This window comes from Nomascus leucogenys, chromosome 14 (assembly GCF_006542625.1).
Source record: "Nomascus leucogenys isolate Asia chromosome 14, Asia_NLE_v1, whole genome shotgun sequence".
Classification (NCBI taxonomy): Eukaryota; Metazoa; Chordata; class Mammalia; order Primates; family Hylobatidae; genus Nomascus; species Nomascus leucogenys.
This window is the reverse complement of record NC_044394.1, coordinates 58,671,760-58,693,433: the sequence shown is the minus strand read 5'-3', so window position 1 is coordinate 58,693,433 and position 21,674 is coordinate 58,671,760. Positions and strand designations below refer to the sequence as shown.

At 48.8% G+C, this 21,674-nt stretch overlaps 1 protein-coding gene across 6 annotated transcripts in view; it reads left to right on the top strand.

Annotated features, from left to right (window-relative positions):
• SLC4A5 (solute carrier family 4 member 5) overlaps positions 1 to 21,674 on the top strand; it is a 129,658-nt gene that overhangs the window by 103,510 nt on the left and 4,474 nt on the right. For 4 of the 6 annotated variants that reach the window (XM_030827707.1, XM_030827705.1, XM_030827706.1 and 1 more), the window contains 9 exons: positions 809 to 1,009; positions 5,152 to 5,265; positions 6,807 to 6,968; positions 7,694 to 7,872; positions 9,034 to 9,106; positions 12,777 to 12,845; positions 13,520 to 13,693; positions 15,649 to 15,804; positions 19,133 to 19,200. In XM_030827707.1, coding sequence (XP_030683567.1) covers positions 809 to 1,009; positions 5,152 to 5,265; positions 6,807 to 6,968; positions 7,694 to 7,872; positions 9,034 to 9,106; positions 12,777 to 12,845; positions 13,520 to 13,693; positions 15,649 to 15,804; positions 19,133 to 19,200 — 1,196 coding nt within the window. Of the gene's footprint in view, positions 1 to 808; positions 1,010 to 5,151; positions 5,266 to 6,806; positions 6,969 to 7,693; positions 7,873 to 9,033; positions 9,107 to 12,776; positions 12,846 to 13,519; positions 13,694 to 15,648; positions 15,805 to 17,677; positions 17,763 to 19,132; positions 19,201 to 21,674 lie in introns of those variants that run through there. The other 2 variants (XM_012502680.2, XM_030827708.1) reach the window with 2 other exon arrangements.

Below are 21,674 nucleotides of genomic sequence, written 5' to 3'. Positions count from 1 at the left end.
ATTCCAGACTGAAGGAACAGCATAGACAGAAGGGCAAGAGAGGAAAAGCACAAAACCTGTGCAGAGGCTAGTGGGTGAGCTAGGCCAGCTAAGATGGGGTAAGTGTGGGGCTCAGACAGGGAACCACAAGAGACAAACTGGGAAAGAGATGTGGGGCCAGACCAGTGAGGGCAGCAGAGGAATGCCACCTTGGAGGGGACATTTTAAGTTGCTTTAGTGATTGACTTCTTTGTGTGTGTATATATATATATAAATTTATATATACATATATATAACATATATGTAATTTATATATAAAAATTCACTGTTGTGTATGCCTTGGATTTTAGGCATCTGAGACACCAAGGTGGGGAATGGCTGAAATGACCCAAGAGGGGACTGACAAGGGAGGTGATCCCCCATATGTGAAAGGGTGTGACAGAGGGGATGGAGGGGAGAGAATAAAGATGAGACACTCCAGGAAGGAGGCATCCACAGGACCTGTGGTTGGTTGATGGGAGCCAGGCCTGCTGAGGGAAAAGGCATCCTGCCTCTGCACTTTTCCTCCTTGCTAGCACAGCAGTGCATCCTAGAACACAATGAAGAAACACATGTGAGCTCCTAATCTTCCTAGGGAGCCTGTCATTCCTTGAACCAGCCAGTCCCCAGGAACATCACTCTGTTGCTGAGTGCACCATCATGGACAGGAGGGCTGGGGTCCCTCAGAGGGTGGGAAGGTATGCCGGCTGCCTGGGGACTGCAGTGGGAAGGACACAGCTGACTCATCAGGAAGATGCTGACCCATTCTCTCTTGTGCTTGGTCTCCAAGTACAACCCCCTTAACCTCACAGCGTTGGACTGGTCCTTGCTGAGCAAGAAGGAGTGTCTGAGCTATGGCGGGCGCCTGCTTGGGAATTCCTGCAAGTTTATCCCAGACCTGGCACTCATGTCCTTCATCCTTTTCTTTGGGACATACTCCATGACCCTGACCCTGAAGAAGTTCAAATTCAGCCGCTATTTTCCTACCAAGGTAAGCTCACCCTGCAGTTAGGAGGGGACCTGCAGTCAGACTGCTGCTGAGTCCCCCAGAGAGGGTTCTGGTCCACCAACAGGATGGACTCCATGCGAGCACTGGCCCACTGGGGTTTTTCAAGTTAAGTCAGAGAGAACTGTGTTCCCTTGTTAGTCGGTCCCCTTGACAACACTTGGTATAGTCAGGCTTTTATCTTTAGTCTTTGTCTATAGTAGTATCTCATTGTTTTTTTAAAATTTTTCATTTCCCTGATGACTAATGAAGTTGAAAACACAGCTATTCCTGTGTTTATTGGCCACGTGGCCAGTTGACTTTCTTTTTGGAAGTGTCTGTTGAAATCTCTTGCACGTTTTGGGTTGTCTGCCTTTCTGATTTGCAAGAGTTTTTTATATATTCTGGGTAGAAATGTTTTTGTGATTATAAGTGTTGCAAAATCTTCTCCCACTCTGTGACTGTTTTTTTCTTTTTACATCCTTAATGGATGTTAATCTTTTGATTAACAGAAATTCTTAGTTTTATTGTAATTGAATATATCAAACTCTCCTCAAGGCAAATATTGGACAGCAGATATTCTTGTATGTTACCTTCTAAAAGCTTCATTGTTTTTCCTTTCATGTTAGATCTACAATCCATCAGAATTTATTTTGATGTGTACTGTGAGACAGTGTTTCTTTGTGATTTTATATAGTCAATTGTTCCAGTATTTTTTAAAGACTATTCTTTCTCCATTGCTTTGCAATACTTCCTTTGCCATATATCAAATATTCCTATATGACAGGGTCTGTTTCTGGGTTCTTTATTCTGTTTCACTAGTTTATTTATATATCAGTATCACAGTCTTCATTTCTGTAGCTTATAAGTCTTTATATCTTTGTCTCCCAAACTCTCCCCTTTTGTCCTTTTTATATAATATTTTCTTGGCCCTTTGCATTTCCACATGAATTTTAGAATCATCTTAAATTTCACCAAAATGAAAACTTGTTGGAATTTTGATGGGATTATCTTTGCCTCTGTTTGGGAAGAATTGACATCTTTCAAATTTTGAGTTTTTCTGATTTATGAATACAGTATACTTCATTTATTTTGGTCTTCTTTCTCTCCATCTGTTTTATACATTTTGATCTTTAAGTCTTGAACATTTTTTGTTAGACTTATTCCTAGGTACTTGATTTTTTTATACTGTCGTAAATGCTAACTGCTATGTTATTATTATTTTATTATTATTATTATTATTTTTGAGACAGAGTCTCACTCTGCCACCCAGGCGGGAGTGAAATGGCATGATCTCGGCTCACTGCAACCTCCACCTCCCGGGTTCAAGTGATTCTCCTGCCTCAGCCTCCCAAATAGCTGGGACTACAGGTGCCTGCCACCACACCTGGCTAATTTTTGTAATTTTAGTTGAGACGGGGTTTCACCATGTTGGCCAGGCTGGTCTTGAACTCCTGACCTCAGGTGACTGCCTCAGCCTCCCAAAGTGCTGGGATTACAGGTGTGAGCCACCGCACCCGGCCCTAACTGCTGTTTTAAATTTTATTTTCTACCTGTTTGTGGCTGGAATAAAACATATATTAAAACAGCACTTGCATATGTAAGCAGTAACTGTGCTGTGGGGTGGGGGGTACTCGGAAGAATTTAAGCAACTCTTTCCCACCATAAACTCCATTAGCACTCTCCTAAAGCCATCTTAACTAAGTATTACAGCTGCTACTGCTACTAATCATAATGATAAAATCTTTGATATAAATAGTTGAATTTTTCCCAAATTTTCTAAAGACTGAATAAAAGGTGCTTTAGGAAGATTTGCAGTATATAAACTGAGTAAAAAAATAGTTTGCTTACAACACAAGTGCATCCTCAAGACAAGTTCTGTTCCTTCCTGCCCACTTCCAGTCCAGAGCACATCCCTAAATCTCTTCTCATGTAAAAATTCTCAAGCAGTCACTGTATCTGAGAGTATCTATCTGTTGCCTACAGGATGAAAAGTAATTCATGTGGCATGAAGTTCTTGTACCACCAATATTTTTTCCCTCACATTACTTAAAAATTGCTCAGTTGGGCCAGGCACGGTGGCTCACGTCTGTAATCCCAGCACTTTGGGAGCTGAGGCAGGCAGATCACGAAGGCAGGAGATCGAGACCATCCTGGCTAACACAGTGAAACCCCATCTCTACTAAAAATACAAAAAATTAGCTGGGCATGGTGGTGGGCACCTGTAGTCCCAGCTACTCGGGAGGCTGAGGCAGGAGAATGGCATGAACCTGGGAGGTGGAGCTTGCAGTGAGCCAAGACCGCACCACTGCACTCCAGCCTGGGCAACAGAGAGAGACTCTGTCTCAAAAAAAAAAACAAAAAACAAAACAAACAAACAAAAAAATTGCTCAGTTGCCTTCTGGAATTTCCGGTTGCAGAGAGGAATGAGGCCACATCATTTTATACTCATCAGATTGGTAGACAGATGAAGGTCTTGGGACACCAGATGTTGGAGGTGGAAAGCAGTAGGTGGGAGTGTAAACAGATACATCCAATTTGGAGAGCAACTGACACTCTCTGATTAGGTTGGACCATGTGAAGTTGCCCATATTTGACTGTTTCAACCTACAAAAAAAGGCAAATTCATGTGGTTTAACTTAATAAGCATTCATATGGTTTTGATGTATATGCTAGGAATATTATAGAAAAGGAAGTATAAACCCAGCACACTACTTGGTTCTGCTGTGACTAATATTTATATGATCATGATAATATAAAGCTGTTACCAATTTTCAACTTTTGGAATTGACTTACAGATAAAACACACAAGCCATGTGTTTACGGAACAAGATATGAGTGTTCTCAGCTTCGACAATGGAAAGGTCAAAGTGGAGGTGTCACAGGAAGGAAGAGGGGAGGAGGAGAGAGGTGGTAGGAGGATAGAGGCAGTGGGCCTCACCTGGCAAGATGGGGAATGAGAGATATTAGCCAAAGCTAATGGAAGGAGAGGTTTAATTATTATCACTTGAATGTACAAAGGAAACCCATAGGAGCTTAAAATTAACTATCAAAGATTAGGAATAAGGAAAGGACAGGAGGCATAGTGTAAGTAAGGTAAATTCTTATCAATGGATAATCCCTTAAATTAGTAAATGAAAATATTAAAGTATATGCATATTAGTTAATGACATGGAGGGAACCTCTGGTACAAGTAAAATCAAGCAGACATAGTGGATGGATCTGGAAGGTGGGGCTGGATTGAGAAAAGGGGAGGTGGGAGACTTTGCTTTTCCCTGTAAGTCTTTCCCACTATGCGGGTTTTTAACCAATTACATATGTTATGTTAATAACAAATTTAAAGAGAAAAGGGGGATGCAGGGAATGAAGTCAATGTACTGTCACCTGCCCCTGCCCTTCAAATTGCCTTCTTTGAAAAGATATTAAAAAGGCCACAGGGTAGACATTGGGGGACCATCTGTCCTGAGACTTCTGGACATAGAGTTGGTTTGGAGGGGAGGTCGGAGGACATTGATTCAGAATGGGCAGGAAGGTCAGGTTCAGAACTTGGTCTAGGAAGGGCCTCCAGGTTCAGAACCTGGCCTAGGAAGGGCCTCCTGAGAAACAGAGGAACAAGAGGCTCTTGGTGGACAAAAGGTCTGAGAGTAGCCAATGGTCCCCAGGGGAATTGGGGAGCCTCCCTCTCAGCCCAGGTGGGGTACAACAACCTGTCACAGGTTTGTAGGAACTAAGGTTTGCTTCAAAGTTCAGCCCTTGCGCTCATCATACCTGCTGGGTGCCCCAGTTCAGACTGTCATACCAGAACACATCTTCAGCAGTGGCTGCCATGGCCATATGGATCATAACAGCTCCCACACTGACCACCATATGCCAAGCACTCTAAATGTGTCACAGTTCACTTACACCTTTGAGGGAGATACTACCATGATCTCCATCTTACAGAGAAGGAAATTGAGTCTTGGAGAGATGACACTCTTCCCCAAGCTCACACAGTTAGCAAGGAGCAGAGCCTGGATTTGAGCCTAGTTCTGCTGCCTTCAGAGCCCAGACTGTAATAGTTCACCTCTTTGCTGCCTGAGGAATGGGGCTGCCTGGAGCTGGGTGGGTGCTTTACTCACTTCTTTTACTTGCTCATCTCCTGTCTACAGGTCCGGGCCCTTGTGGCTGACTTTTCCATTGTTTTCTCCATCCTGATGTTCTGTGGAGTCGATGCCTGTTTCGGCCTGGAAACCCCCAAGCTGCATGTGCCCAGTGTCATCAAGGTTTGCCCCTTTCCCCCACTCTGGGCATCCAGTCTGCCTGTCTACCAGCTGCAGATTCTTTCCCCTCTGTGCTGATCAAACTCTCTTCTCCTCTCGGCCAAGAGACCATTTTAGTTCTCTGTGTGCCACCTTTCCTGAACACAGGCTCCCAGGAGCCAGTCCTTTGAGGTAGGGCGGGGAGGGGTAACATATTCACCAGGAAATCCTGATCTATAGTCATGAGGTGAGGAAGGCACTGGAATTCACCCTCCAACCCAGCAGAAGCCTCTTGATTCCTGTTTGAGTGTCTCCAGTTCCCTGACCTCTGGCAATCTATAAGCTGGGCCAAATGGGATCCATTGAAACTGATCCCTTAGAACAGTGATTCTCAAAGTGTGGTCCTCAGACCAATATCATGGCATCACAGTCACGGAGAACTCGTTAGAAATGCAATTTCTCGGCCCCACCTGTGGAATCAGAAAAGCTGGAGGGTGGGACCAGCAATCTGCATTTTAACAAGCCCTTCAGGTGACTTGGAGTATGCTCAAGTTTGAGAACCACTGCTTAGAAATTACCCACTAATTAGAATTGGTGACATATGCTTGTAGCTAAACTCAGCCCTACTCCCTCATAAGAGCACCAACCGGCCGGGTGCGGTGGCTCACGCCTGTAATCCCAGAACTTTGGGAGGCCGAGGTGGGCGGATCACAAGGTGAGGAGATTGAGACCATCTTGGGTAACTTGGTGAAACCCTATCTCTACTAAAGATACAAAAAAATTAGCTGGGCGTGGTGGTGGGTGCCTGTAGTCCCGGCTACTCGGGAGGCTGAGGCAGGAGAATGGCGTGAATCTGGGAGGCAGAGCTTGCAGTGAGCTGAGATCACACCACTGCACTCCAGCCTGGGTGACAGAACAAGACTCTGTCTCAAAAACAAAACAAAACAAAACAAAAAAAAGAAAGAAAAAAAAAAAGAGCACCAACCATCTCACCAGAGTAGGGAGTCCAGATTCTAGAACTTACCCTCCCTGTCTTTAAGGTTTTTTTTGTTGTTTGTTTGTTTGTTTTTTGAGACAAAGTCTTTTTATATATTCTCCTCATTCTTAACATGCAGGACTGAACTGATGTTCAGTATTTTACAGACAATTCTATAATGCTCCCAGACAGGCGACTCAGGAGAGGCAGAAGCAGCTGGCCCTTGGCCCACCCATTTCTTTATTCTTTTCTGCTGGGCCTCATTCCTGCTGTTTGTTATTTGCAGTGGGTGACTGTGCTCTCTCTCCTGGCTGCCCTCTGACTTTCACCTCCATGTTTCCTAACCAACCCCAGGGCTGTTGCAGCAAATTACCTCCTTGGTTTTACAGACACTGTCTGCATGCATGCTCCTTCCCATGTCTGAATTTAGTCTAAAGTTGCAGGTACCTAAGGTGTTTAAGGGAAAAGATTGCACTTGAAAAGTACCCAAAGTCAGGGAAAGTTGAGGAGGTGGGACAGCAGGCCAGGCAGCAAGTGCCCTGGGACAAAGGAGAAAGGAAAGGGCCCCTCTCTGTTTGCTCCCACTCAGCCCACGCGGCCTGACCGAGGCTGGTTCGTGGCCCCCTTTGGGAAGAACCCGTGGTGGGTATACCCAGCAAGCATCCTGCCCGCCCTGCTGGTGACCATCCTGATCTTCATGGACCAGCAGATCACTGCTGTCATTGTCAACCGGAAGGAGAACAAACTGAAGGTAAGGCCGGTACTAGGAGCAGAGGCATAACCTCTTCCCACAAAGGAGCGAAGGAAGGACTTTGGGCCAGGAAAATATGAGGACAGAGACTGGAGTTCCCACTTGGTGTGTTGAGGGGGAAATGTGACCTCCAGATGTGGGTAAGGCCACCAGGGCTGGAGTGACTTTCTGAGGACCAGGACCAAACTAGGCTGGGCCACTGGGCACAGGCTCTGTCTTTCCCAAAGTGACCTCGAGTTCTTATGAGAATCAGCAGATCCTGACAGGGACTCAGCCTGGAACACTGAGGCAGAGGAACTTCCTTAGCCTTCCTGGTCTCTGCAACTCCCCACCCAGCCTGTGAGCCTGAGAAGACTCGGGTCACCCCCTCCCCGATCCAGGTCTGGACCACTTTAGGTGTGGCCTGTCCCAGCTGGGGCCCATCAGGAACAGCAGAGACCCTGTGGCCACCTTCTGGGCCCTTCTCCCCAGAGACCCAAACCCAGGGCCTCTCCAAGCTTGAACATCCCTCTCTTCTATGACCCATGCCCCTTAGGCAGTTCACTCTTTCAGATGGGGTGGCAGGACCCGCCCACCTCTGCAATCCTTGCAAGGAGCACCTCAGGCCCCTTCAGTATCTTCTGGAAGGCAGGGGGAGCCTTGAACCATGTTCCACAGAACGGTCGTTTCCAGGAGGAACTAGCTCCCCAGAAACTTCTCCCTCCCCCCCAACCCCGCTCCTGCAGAAGGCTGCCGGCTACCATCTGGACCTGTTCTGGGTGGGCATCCTCATGGCTTTGTGCTCCTTTATGGGGCTCCCCTGGTACGTGGCTGCCACGGTCATCTCCATCGCCCACATCGACAGCCTCAAGATGGAGACAGAGACCAGTGCCCCTGGGGAGCAGCCCCAGTTTCTGGGAGTCAGGTAGGAGGGGTCAGGGCCTAGGGATCACCCAATGGGGAGGGGCCACTTGGGGAGGGGAAGCTGGCTTTGCCTGCCACAAAATGATTTGGACAAAAAGGGCCCCTGCTCTGACGGCCCAAGAACCACAGGGACAGGAGTGCTATCCCTGGAGGGAGGGAAGGAGAGAGACAGAAGTCCAGCTCTAAGTGGGGCTTTTTACCTACTGGGCTCCAAGCAGTATGCATACCCCATCCATAAACATGCACACATGCCAGACATTCATCTTCATCAGCCACCCAAGTTCCCCACAAGGCTTCGTGCTGTCCTGCCCCTTTTCTCCCCTCAAGACCCTCCAGGCCCCTACTGCCCTGATGTCCCTCCTGCGGGTTCAGGTCCTGCTCAGTCTCCATTCCTCCAGAAGGCTGTCCTGGGATCACCCCCGTTCCCCAGTCTGTGGCCCTGCCTGTCACTCCTGTTCCTTAACTTGCCCCTTCTCTCACGCCCCATGGTAGGCAGAGAAGTACATCTTCAGCCCCTTAGGGCCTCCAGGGCGAGACCACACCAAACCCTGGCATTCTCCTACGTGGCTGCCCTAAGAACTTCTCCCACTATCTTGGGATACTTGGGCTGCCCAGCCTGCCCGAATGAGGCTTCTCTGCCCGACTGCGGGGCTCACCTGCCTCCCACCCCTGATACCTGTTCTGCTGGTGTCCCCTTCCCCAGATCCTCATTCATTGTGCCCCACAAAAGCGAAATCTTAAAATCAAAGGGCAGGGTAATAGCATTTTATCTCGCATATATCCTCACAACAATAGGTGCCATTATTATCTGCATATACTGAGGCTCAAGATGGGCAGGCTCTTGCCCAATGCCACATAACTAGCAAGTGGCAGAGCCAGGATCCAGTCCACATCAATCCTGCTCAAACATCCCAGCTACGAGCCACTACACTAAGTGGCCTCCCTCAATGCCCCTGCAAGATGCCCTTGCCCCAGTCAGGGGCTGCCTGTCTTCCCACATAAGGTTCATCTGGGCCTCAGGCAACCAGGCAGAGCTCCACGCAGAAGCCCTCAAGGCCATGGCCTTGGACACAAGCTTCAGGTGCCCACAGAGGGGCAGGAGGGCCGGAGTGGTCACCAGGCATTTCCTGGTACACCCAGACCAAGTGTTCTTCTCTGCCAGGGAACAGAGAGTGACCGGCATCATCGTCTTCATCCTGACGGGAATCTCTGTCTTCCTGGCTCCCATCCTAAAGGTGAGGTCCTGCACTCTCACCTAGGGCCTCGTCGCCTGAGAAAGCAGAGCGGATGCCTTAGGCAGGGAGGGGGTCCCCACATGGCTAGGGATCACTGGCCTATCAGCCCCCTAAGAAAGGCACAGTCTTGGCTGGGCATGGTGGCTCATACCTGTAATCCCAGCACTTTGGGAGGCCGAGGCAGGCGGATCACCTGAGGTCAGGAGTTCAAGACCAGCCTAACCAACATGGTGAAACCCTGTCTCTACTAAAAATAAAAAAATTAACCGGGAATGGTGGCTAAGGCCTGTAATCACAGCTACTTGGGAGGCTAAGGCAGGAGAATCGCTTGAACCCGGGAGGTGGAGGTTGCAGTGAGCCAAGATCGCGCCACTGCACTCCAGCCTGGGCAACAAGAGCGAAACTCCTTCTCAAAAAAAAAAAAGAAAAGAAAAAGAAAGGCACAGTCTTACTAGGCCAAAGCAATGTTTCCACACTGTCACTGCTGTTTTCTGTGATACTGCAGTTTTTTTTATCATCACCAATCCTCTCTCCCACCCATCCCAGGGCCACTCTCACCTTTCTGGAGGATACTCTTCCCTCTGAAAGTTCTGCCAAGTTCTAGCCCTGCTTAGATCAGGAACTTCCTGAATGGGGTGTGTGTCCACATTGCCAGGGTTTGGGGCTCATGAAGTTTAAAACTTGCAGCAGGAGGCCAAACATGGTGGTACATCCCTGTAGTCTGGCTACTCAGGAGGCTGAGGCAGGAGGATCACCTGAGCTCAGGAAGTCTTGGGACAAGGGTGACTTTTTCCCACACAGCTTGAAGCTCCTCTTGCTTATGTCCTACCACAACAGCTAAGAGACTAAGTCAAGTAGGGGTACAATGGAGGCAGGCGTCCCCCACAAGGGTCTCTTTCTGGAGAGACTCCAGAAAGCAAGGTGTTCCCACCAGGCTTCCCTGCTCTCCACTCCAGCCAATCGCCCATCAATCTCCCTTTCCCTTGATCAGTGCCCGCATAAGACTTTCCTTTCCTGAATTAAGTTTACCTGTAATTGCCTAAACCTTTTGCCAATATTATTTTTCCTCTTTGAATATCTCAAAACAGCTCATGACCAGGCATGGTGGCTCATGCCTGTAATCCTAGGACTTTGGGAGGCCAAGGTGGGAGGATCACTTGAGACCAGACTGGGCAACATAGCGAGACCCCCATCTCTACAAAAAATACAAAAATTAGCCAGGCACGATGGTACATGTGAGCATGATCACTTGAGCCCAAGAGGTCATGGCTGCAGTGAGCCATGATCATGCCACTGCACTCCAGCCTGGGCAACGGAGTGAGGCCTCTTCTCAAAAAAAAACAAAAAACCTCATTCAGAGGTGACCTTGTAAGAAACAAAGGCTAAAGAATCATGATTCTGGCTGATGTATTTACAATGGAAAATATTTCTGGCTTGAGAATTGGTGCTGGGCATACCTGAGCAGTAGGTAGGAGGCTGGCATTTTTTAAGGGATATTTCCCTTGTGGGGGAAACAAATTACACACAGGAGGGCAAGCATTTTGTTATTGAAAAATATATTTTAAATGGCCAGGGACTATTTACTTTTGTAGAGAGGGTTCTAAGGTGCCATTGTGTATGTCAATTTTGACACGGTTTAACATACAAGTATTTGCATTAAAAAGCTCGAATCGGGCTGGGTGTGGTGGCTCAAGCCTGTAATCCCAGCACTTTGGGAGGCTGAGGCAGGTGGATCACCTAAGGTCAGGAGTTCAAGACCGGCCTGGCCAACATGGTGAAACCCCGTGTCTACTAAAAGTACAAAAATAGCCGGGTATGGTGGCACATGCTTACAGTCCCAGCTACTCAGAAGGCTGAGACAGGAGAATTGGTTGAGGCCAGGAGGTGGAGGCTGCAGTGAGCTGAGATTGCACCACTGCACTCCAGCCTGGGCAAGACAGAGTAAGACTCTGTCCCAAAAAAAAACAAAACAAAACAAAAAAAAAACACCTTCGAATCGGCCAGGCATGGTGGCCCATGTCTGTAATCCTAACACTTTGGGAGGCTGAGGCGGGAGGATCACTTGAGAACAATAGTTTGAGACCAGAATGGCCAACATATCGAGACTCTGTCTCAAAAAAAAAAAAAAAAAAAAAAGCTCAAATCTAAGAACAGCCTTCTTTAGGGGCCAAAAATTCCTCTAAAGCCCTTCTAGTGTTGGCATAGTGCTCTGTGCTCTCCAGAGTGCTCTAACATGACCACAAGGAGGAGCAGCCTCTGCTCACCATGGGGAGCCACAGCTGCAGGTGAAAGAGAGAAGGTAAGGGGCAGAAACAGTTGAGAGAGACAGTGGAAGAATGCTTTGAAAGGCTGTGAAGATTTGGAATCATTCTTTTTTTTTTTTTTTTTTTTTTTTTTGAGACGGAGTCTCGCTCTGTCACCCAGGTTGGAGTGCGGTGGCGCGGTCTCGGCTCACTGCAAGCTCCGCCTCCCGGGTTCACGCCATTCTCCTGCCTCAGCCTCTCCGAGTAGCTGGGACTACAGGCGCCCGCCACCACGCCCGGCTAATTTTTTTGTATTTTTAGTAGAGACGGAGTTTCACCGTGGTCTCGATCTCCTGACCTCGTGATCTGCCCGCCTCGGCCTCCCAAAGTGCTGGGATTACAAGCGTGAGCCACCGCGCCCGGCTGGAATCATTCTTGTAGAGTGGGACGAATTCTATGATCCCATTTTTGAAAAAGCAAACAAACTGCCTGTGTGCAAGTTTGGAGGGAAGGATACCCGCCAAACTATTGGTGGTTAGTTGGTGATGAGTGCTGATTAGTTTACACACTTTTGTTCTGCTTCTTTTGTATGTGATTGTGTATGAGGCATGATTTCTGTTTTTTTGGTTTTGTTTTTTTGGGGTTTTGTTTGTTTGTTTGGTTGGTTGGTTTGGTTTTTTTGAGACAGTCTCTGTCGCCCAGGCTGGAGTTCAGTGGCATGATCTCAGCTCACTGCAACCTCCATCTCCCGGATTCAAGCGATTCTTCTGCCTCAGCCTCCTGAGTTGCTGGGATTACAGGCATGCGCCACCACACCTGGCTAATTTTTTTGTATTTTTAGTAGAGACGGGGTTTCACCATATTGGCCAGGCTGGTCTCAAAGTCCTGACCTCAGGTCATCCACCTGCCTCGGCCTCCCAAAGTGCTAGGACTACAGGTGTGAGCCACCACGCCCGGCCGGATGCGTGATTTCTGTTAAGTGTCCCGGGTACTCCCTGCTGATGTAGGTCAGCTCATTAAAGGTCCCCATGCCCCTGCAGGCTGAGCAGTTTTAGGAGACCCACAGCTGAGGCTGGAGGTAGGAAGAAGCTGGGCAGGAATGAGGAGCGGGCAGTCTATGGAGTCTTCTCACTTTCCAGAAGGCATTTCTTCAGCCAGACCACATGGCTTCCGCACAGTGCAGTGAGGGGCCAGGCCAGGAGAGCAGCTGCATGCTGGGCCAGCTACCCCAGCCAGAGAAGGGGCAGTACAGCCCCAGTGACCCTCATCTTCACCCCTGCCCACATCCCAGTTCTGCTGACTCTCGGTTCCCCCAAACATCCAGTTTCCCAGCTGCCTCTGTGGTCAGGAGACACTGTCATCCAGAACAACGTGGCCAAGGGCCCGCCCCAGGCAGAGGCCAATCCAAAGCTCTGCTCTCATTTTAGTGTATCCCCCTGCCGGTGCTGTACGGAGTCTTCCTCTACATGGGCGTGGCCTCCCTGAATGGCATCCAGGTAAGTGTTTCCCTCCCCAGGCTGCATGATCTGGAGTCAACATTCCATGTCTGGTTCCATGTCACCAAGACCCCCAATTCAGTTGTCCCAATTGTCCCCAATTGTCCTGATTCAATGAAAGAACAATAGTAATAATGATACTACCACTTACTGATACTACCAGGCAAAATAAATATGCTAGGCACTTTGTAGGCCTCATATAATTGAATCTATGTAATTAGGTCCTCTGATCCCCATTTTACAGATGGGGACTGGAGGGTCAGAATTCAAAATCCAGAAGAAGCTGACTCCAGTGAGCATTTCACTATACCTCTCTCTCTTCCCTAAGGCAACTATGCAGAAGAAAAAATTTTTGTTCTGTATTTACTGTGAAATCCCAGAATTCTGAAACAGTTTGTGTTACAATTAACTTGCACTTTCCCTGAATATGGACAATGTCCATTTTGTGGCCAGCTCCAGGGCTCCTCCCCTCACCCAGGGCTCAGGACCCCTTCTCTAAGACCCCATTATGCATCCGCCTAGACACCTCCGGCCCCCGCTCCCGTGCATCCTTAAGGCCTGAGCAGGGGGCTTCCCCTCTCTGAGACCCCACCCAGGCACCCCTTCCCCTAGTCCCAGGACCCAGCGGGCCCTCGGGGTCCGGCTGCCTAGCTGAGCCGCCGCTGTCCCCCTAGTTCTGGGAACGCTGCAAGCTCTTCCTGATGCCGGCCAAGCACCAGCCGGACCACGCCTTCCTGCGGCATGTGCCGCTGCGCCGGATCCACCTCTTCACCCTGGTGCAGATCCTCTGCCTGGCGGTGCTCTGGATCCTCAAATCCACGGTGGCTGCCATCATCTTCCCGGTCATGGTAAAGTGGGCGCGGGCCTCCCCCTCCTGCCCAGCAGTTTGGCCTGGGCAACCCAGAGGTGCAGCGCAACCTCCCCTCCCGCCACCTTCTGCCTTCCCGTCAGCTGTGTCCTGGCTCCCTCGGGTCGCGGAGGCTGGCACAGAATGATCTGATTTGAGTTGTGAGTCCAGGCCAGATGGTGTGGGGTGGGGCAGAGAGGAGGCGGAGGAAGGAATGTCAGAGCCGCTCAGCGAGAACCCAGGAGCCACCCAACCTCCTGGCTCCGGGGAGGGACGGAGAAAGCAAATCAGATCAACCAGGAGACCGAGTTCCCACTGCCAAAATTCCAACCAGTCTCAGAAGTCGATGCGTACTAAATATAGATCTTTCTACCATTCAAGATAGCTAAATTTGAAAAGCTAAATAGTGAAGTAGGGGGGCAGGAGAAGAACGAGGGTCAGAGATCAAGAACAAAACCCAATGACAGTATATATAAAGCTTGAGCAAGGGAAAGGTTACAGTTCTTTGACTATTCTTGCAAATATTGTATAAGTTTGAAATTACTCCAAAATAAGAAGTGAAAAGAACGCAAAGCCAACAACATGTTGCATCTGGCCCCCTAGATAACTCACTGAGGGCAGTGACCCAGGCCCTTGCCAGGAGCCTGGAGTGTGTCAGCAAATGCCTGGGGAAAGCCTGAGGGCTCTGGGGTAGGGGCCAAAGTAAGGACACTGAGGAGAACTTGAAGTGCACACTCCTGGGAGGGGTCTAGTCCATGGTTCTTGACCCAGGCTGCCCATGAAAATCAACCCAGATCAATCAAATCAGAATCTCTGGGGAAACCCAGACTTTGGTATTTTTATGAGGTCCACAGGTGAGCATAGACCTGCAGCCAGGGTTGAGAACCCCCACTGCAGGGAAAGGGAGATAGAGCCTCCCTTCAGTGCCCTCAGGGGCCTCAGAGCTGGCGAAGGTAAAGGCAGTAGTAGTCATGATTAGCATTTACTGAGTACTGTTCCACTGAGTCCACACCAGCCCCCAAAGCACTAGTAACCCCGCTTTACAGATGAGAAAATGAGGCTCAGAGAGCATGAGCAGAGTAACCCTGGGCACACAGCCAGATAGGGCAGGGCAAGACCCACACCCTCCACCTATTGATTTTTTTGTTTAATTTGCATACAGTAAAATTCAATGTGTGGGTCTAAGAGTTTTGGCAAATGTACAGAGTGGTTAGAGACATAAATTCTCGGGCGTTACCTGACGTGCTAAATCAGAAACTGAGGAAATCCAGTGATTTGTGTATTAACAAGCCCTCCAGGTCCTGGTGCATGCTCAAGTTTGAGAGCCACTAATTTATGTATTTATTTTATTTGTTTGAGATGGAGTCTTGCTCTGTCGCCTAGGCTGGAATGCAGTGGCACAATCTTGGCTCACTGCAACCTCCACCTCCCGGGTTCTAGCAATTCTTCTGCCTCAGTCTCCTGAGCAGCTGGCACTACAGGCACTCACCACCATGCCCGGCTAATTTTTGTATTTTTAGTAGGGACAGGGTTTCACCATGTTGGCCAGGCTGGTCTTAAACTCCTGACCTCAGGCGATCCACCCACCTCGGCCTCCCAAAGTGCTGGGATTACAGGTGTGAGCCACCACGCCTGGCTGAGAACCACTAATTTAAAGAATAACTGTAGTTCTCCAGCCCATGGCCTTTCTGAGGCTCCCCACTTCGGCTGTCACAGGCTCTGTCCCTCTTGGTCACTGGTAGGCATGGTCACTCACCTGAGGGGCCAGACGAGAGGAACCACGGTGGAGGGAAGGTGAATAATGGCTTATGGGAGCTTCGAGATGGCTCCAAAGATATCACAAAAAGTCCCTGAACTCAGGTGACTGAGGGAGAAAAAAATCTATGCCTGAGTTTGGGCGTTGAGACCACAGTTTTCTCCAAATTCTCACAAAACTTTAGTCTCTCTCCACCACAGATCCTGGGCCTCATCATTGTTCGAAGGCTTCTGGATTTCATCTTTTCCCAGCACGACCTGGCCTGGATTGACAACATCCTCCCAGAGAAGGAAAAAAAGGAGACAGACAAGAAGAGGAAGAGAAAGAAAGGGGCCCACGAGGACCGTGATGAGGAGGTGGGGAAGATGTGAGGCCGGGGCACAGAGGAGAAATCGAGAGACCTTCTCTCCACTTTTGCCAGGGCTAGGGAGAGGGTGGCTTCTTGGGTGGCCTGCAGCAGTGCCTCGGCCCAGTCCAGGATGGGCTGGGGCATCTGCTTGTCTTGGTCTGGGGTGTTGAGGGCTCTTCTGTTTATGTGAATATCCTCAGGGTGGGCCAGAGTGAATGAGACTCCCTGTCCAGGGAAAAGGTGACTGGCCATGCCCACTCTTCCCATCACTGTGGGCTTTACGGCCGTGATCACAGCAAGTGGGTTCCTGTGGGAAGGGCCGGGAGGCAGCTCCAGCATGGAAGGAGGTTATGAAGACTGACCTCCAAAGAGTGGAGCAGACTCAGGGAGAGGTGTCTAATGGGGCCTTATAAGTAGACTGGACTCCAGTCAGGCAGGAGGGGCTGGGAACAAGTTTTGCTTGCGCCTTTGCCTAGGGTATTGAGGACAAAGATGGGGAAAGAGGCAGGTATCCTCGCCGAAAGGAGACTGGCTACATTTCCCAGATGCCTGGGACAACGTGGTTGCCCCATCTGCCCCTCTTCTCCCATGCTCCCTTCTCATTTCATCCCCAAAACACTGAGGGAGTCAACAGACAAGGGACCAGCCCAGAAATTATAGTGAATCACAAAACATGAGGTAGAAAGATTCTTAATTTACATGTTCATTACTTATGATGAAACTGTCCCCGCAAAAGGAAGTGACTTACCCAAAATGGACATGTAGCTACATTTCTAAGAAGGAATTAAGAAAATAATTCCTGACTTTGCTAGTTTCTGATACGCTAAGCTGCCTGTGCCATCTCCTAATGCCGTGCTTGGCTCCCAATCTCCCAATTTGACACAAACTCACGTCCCTGCATCCACCCTGTCCTGTTCTCGTGATTTTGCCTTGTGCAGATGAAACCTGTTCAAGGCAAATCCCTTCTGACTGGCTGGTGGTGATTAAACCATCTTCTGATCAGTCAGAACTCCCCTGGTCCTTAATTACTGTGCTCTTCCAGGAAGAGTCCCATAATGCATGTGTTTGTAGATGATTTGTAAAGGTGGGTTCTGAAAACAAAGAAACAGAGACTAAGTGCCTTTTAAAGACAAATACTTCTTTTGTTGATACTTTCAATAAATATCTGAGTGGCTACTACATGCCAAGAACTATTACAGGGTTGGGAAAAAGAATCTCTGAATTATGATATATCAATGGAAAAACAGGATTCAATTTATACAAATTCATTTTACTTGTCTTTATAGCAACACAGTTATTGTGTGAGGTTCATTCCCAAGTGACTGGTTGCTGTGACAGATAAAACTGTTTTGATGAGTAACATTCCTGGAAGAGTTCCAGTCTGTCCAATGGTGTGTATAGGACAGCAGGCTAACTGTGCCCATTCCCCCTCAATGGACCCCAGGGTATTTGCAGCACCCCCTAACTGTTTAGGGGTGAACAAAATGGTGGTTTGCAAAGTGCATGCATGCATTTTCCATCTTGGCAAGAAAGCCAAGTTGTTGGCCGCACGGTATCTCACACCTGTAATCCCAGCACTTTGGGAGGCCGAGGTGGGGGGATCACGAGGTCAGGAGTTTGAGACCAGCCTGGCCAGCATGGTGAAACCCCATCTCTACTGAAAATACAAAAAATTAGCCAGGCATGGTGGTGCACACCTGTAATCCCAGCTACTCGGGAGGCTGAGGCAGGAGAATCACTTGAACCCAGGAGGCAGAGGTTACAGTAAGCCGAGATCGCACCACTGCACTCCAGCCTGGGCAATAGAGCGAGACTCCGTCTCAAAAAAAGCCAAGTTGTTGTGTTGGTGTTTATCCTCTTTTCCCACTGTTTTTCTCCAGCCCCAGTTCCCTCCTCCCTCAGTTATAAAGATTCCCATGGAAAGTGTCCAATCAGATCCCCAAAATGGTATCCACTGCATTGCCAGTAAGTAAAACACATGATGTCTCTCCCTTCTTACTACTAATCCTCCATGTCTTTCCCCTAGGAACTTTCATCTGTAACTCAGGGGGATCTAATCATTTTGGATGCTAGAGCAGCAGTCCCCAACTTTTTTGTCTTAAGGGACAAGTTTTATGGAAGATAGTTTTTCCACAGACCAGTAGGGGAGTGGGGAATGGTTTTGGGATGAGGCTGTTCCACCTCAGATTCTCTTAAGGAATATGCAACCTAGATCCCGCATATGGACAGTTCACAATAGGGTTCTCACCCTTGTGAGAATCTATTGCTGCCACTGATCCCACCAGAGATGGAGCACAGGGGTTAAGGCTTGCTCGCCCACGCTCACCTCCTGCTGTGCGGCCTGGTTCTGCTACTGTTCCATGGCCTGGGGGCTGAGGACCCCTGCGCTAGAAGACCTTTGTCCTAGGCAGAGATCAAAGAGAACTGGGCCACCAGGACTGGTACTCCAACCAGATGGAAACCCCAGAGCAAAGCCTGCAGACTCGAATGACTAATCCTCACTTTAGTTGAGGCAAAATCCCTAATTCCCTCCTTTCCCCAGGTGTCCCCAGATCCCTGTGGCATCTCCTGGCCCTCTTCTGTGTTGTTTCAGACCACATCAGTCCAAACATGGCCCACCAGGCCTCCCATGTTTTCCAGTGGCTGTTGAAATGGTTGAGGGCTCAGAACCAAGCTTTCCCCTTTAAAGAAATAGGTAGCATAGCACTTGGGTTATAAGTCAGGCATAATTGGAGGTCCCCTGTGGTGGTTGTGCTGTGCCTCTGTGTGAATCCTCAGCACCTTCTCAGCAGACAGCTGAGAGGTAGGCTGCCTGGGAGGGATTGGGCATTGCTTACGGAAATCCTGCGAGATTATATTACTACCTTTAACCCCTCCCAGCCTCAGCTCCCTACAGGTGGCCAGTCCTGTCATCCAGGCAACATAGCCTGTTCCGAGTCTTCTGAAAGATCCCTACCTTAGTCCCGAGCCCGGTGCTTCTAATACAGGGCTTGCCACCCTCAAAGGCAGATTAGGGGTGGGTAGCCAGGGCATCCTTCCCATCAGCACTGTCCATCATAGGTACCTCAAGATCTTGAGTTTCTCTGACTCCTCCCCCACTCCCATTTCTCTCTTCCCTGGCCCTCCCATGCCTCACACCCCCTAGCGCCGGCTGAGCACCTTCTGGGTGAAGGAGTAACTAAGCCCAAAGCCACACATCTCTGAGGCCCCGTATTCCTCTTGCATAGTGTTGGCTCTAGGGTTAGAGAAGGAAAAGAAAGGAAATGGTGGGGGAAGCCCGGAGAAATATGGTGCTCAAACCTGCTCCACATGTGACATTTTCATTTTCCTGCCAGGAAAAAGATCTTCCAGTTGGAGTTACTCACTCTGATTCTTCCTTCAGTGACACAGAACTTGACCGAAGGTAAACACTGTTAGGCAGACTCCTTGTGTATTAAGTAAGAGACTAGGAAGTGGCCGGGAAGGCGGAGGATCTAGGATTTCCCAGGCTAGCTGTCCTCTCAGTAGAAGGCCCTTGCTGGCCCCCAACTGGGAGTCAAAGGCTGACAAACCTGACTCATCATTCAGGGCCAAGAAACAAATATGTCTTCTTACTGACATAACATGGTTACAACACACAAAGGTATTCAACTTTAGTAAAGGAAATTCTTATAAAAGATTAGGTAGAACAAAAATTGAAAGTAAATGTTGTGGCCGGGCGCGGTGGCTCACGCCTGTAATCCCAGCACTTTCGGAGGCCGAGGCGGGCGGATCACGAGGTCAGGAGATCGAGACCATCCTGACTAACATGGTGAAACCCCGTCTTTACTAAAAAAATACAAAAAAATTAGCTGGGCGTGGTGGTGGGCGCCTGTAGTCCCAGCTACTAGGGAGGCTGAGGCAGGAGAATGGCGTGAACCCAGGAGGCGGAGCTTGCAATGAGCCGAGATTGCGCCACTGCACTCCAGCCTGGGCGACAGAGTGAGACTCTATCTCAAAAAAAAAAAAAAAGTAAATATTCTTTACAGAAGCCAGGCGCGGTGGCTCACGCCTGTAGTCCCAGCACGTTGGGAGGCTGAGGTGGGCGGATCACGAGGTCAGGAGATTGAGACCATCCTGGCTAACACGGTGAAACCCCGTCTCTACTAAAAATACAAAAAATTAGCTGGTCGTGGGCGCCTGTGGTCCCAGCTACTAGGGAGGCTGAGGCAGGAGAATGGCGTGAACCCGGGAGGCGGAGCTTGCAGGGAGCCGAGATCAGGCCACTGCACTCCAGCCTGGGAGACAGAGCGAGACTCCATCTCAAAAAAAAAAAAAAAAAAAAAACCAGAAAAACTAGGCATGGCTTAAGTGTGATATCACTGAAAGCCAAGATAAATGAACGCTAAGGATCGACACTCCAGGGTACTCTGTAGAATGAATTAACAGCAGGCTGTTAATTAGCAAAGGTCAGAAAGGATATGGAGGAAAGCCAACATCAGAGATCAACATCAAAGCTAACATCAGAGATCAACTGGAGATGGGAACTGTTAAGAATAGGTTCAAGGCCAGTTGCCAGGAGCCCCCATGCCAACAATGTGATTCTGTTCTTCATGAGAAGCCACCCGTGAAAAAGGTGAGACTCCCTGATGATGACATAGTGGGCGCAAACACAGAAAAGAGGAATTTAGAGGCAAGAAAGGCTTTACTTCATTGTTACTTGGGAAGATGCCAGGGGCAGTCCCACTCCTACCTTGTGCCCTAGAATGGACAGGGATCAAACTAATTACAGCACAGGCTATCCCAAGCCTAGAAGATCAATCTCCAGGCACAGAGGGCACTCATCCAAGAGATTTTTGGGGAAACGGGGCAGGGGATCTTCTGAATTATAAGGCAAAGCTGCTATCCCAATGCCAGGGTGAAACGACACACTTTTCCCTAGTTCAACCCTCCCTAAGCAGCAGTCCCAAGGATGCTCTAGCCCAAAGTGTCACCTGTCCCAGTTAATCTCCACCTTCCTTCTCATCCCACCTCCCCAGTCAGGCTCCTATATATGTGATGCCATTGGTCTTTATACATTAGTATACACCGGTATTAGGAGAAAATCAGTCTGTCTTATTTTCATTTATAAAATAATCTACATGAAATTGACTAACTGCTCCCAATTTCAGGCAGTAGAGAGAAAATTTGGACCAGGTTAGGGGTTTCCAAAACGCTGTTAAATTACACAAGGCCCTAAGACAGGGTCAGAAATGAAGAAACTTTGGTAACTGGAGATGGCATCTCCCAACCTCATTGGTGTTTTACTGAATTTATGAAAACAGATGGAGGCAAAGACCACTAAATAGCAAGATTCTGTTTCAGTGAAAGGCTCTGCAACATGATCTGGTTTAACAAAGACTAAGCATCAATGATCTACCAGGTGCGATGCTTAATCCCTGGGGATGTGGAAAGAAAGGCATGCAAACAAAGACAGAGCACCCTGTGCAAGAATATCGGAGCACACAGGGAGGGACTAGCCTCGTTTTGAGAATCTAGGAAAGAGAAACTGGAATCTGCCAGACATAGAGCGGAGCAGAGAAAAGAAAAGGCATTTCAGGCAGTGGACACAGGCCCGAAGTGCCATTTGAAAACACACACACACCCCCCCAAAGAGCAAAGAACACTGCAATGGATGGGGCAAACTAAGCAGGCAGGACTACAAACACAGAAGACTGTGTTTATGAGAAGACAGACACTCCTGTCTTCTCACACTAAGGAGCTTAGATTCTTTGAACCCAATGAGGAATCACAAATTTGTGATTTCAAAAGTTCACCTTGGCAGCAATGTGAAGATAGGTGTACAGGGCGAGACCAGGTGCAACGACAATGGCTGAAGGCCAAGCCAATAGGAAACTGCTCATTCTGGCATGTGCTGAG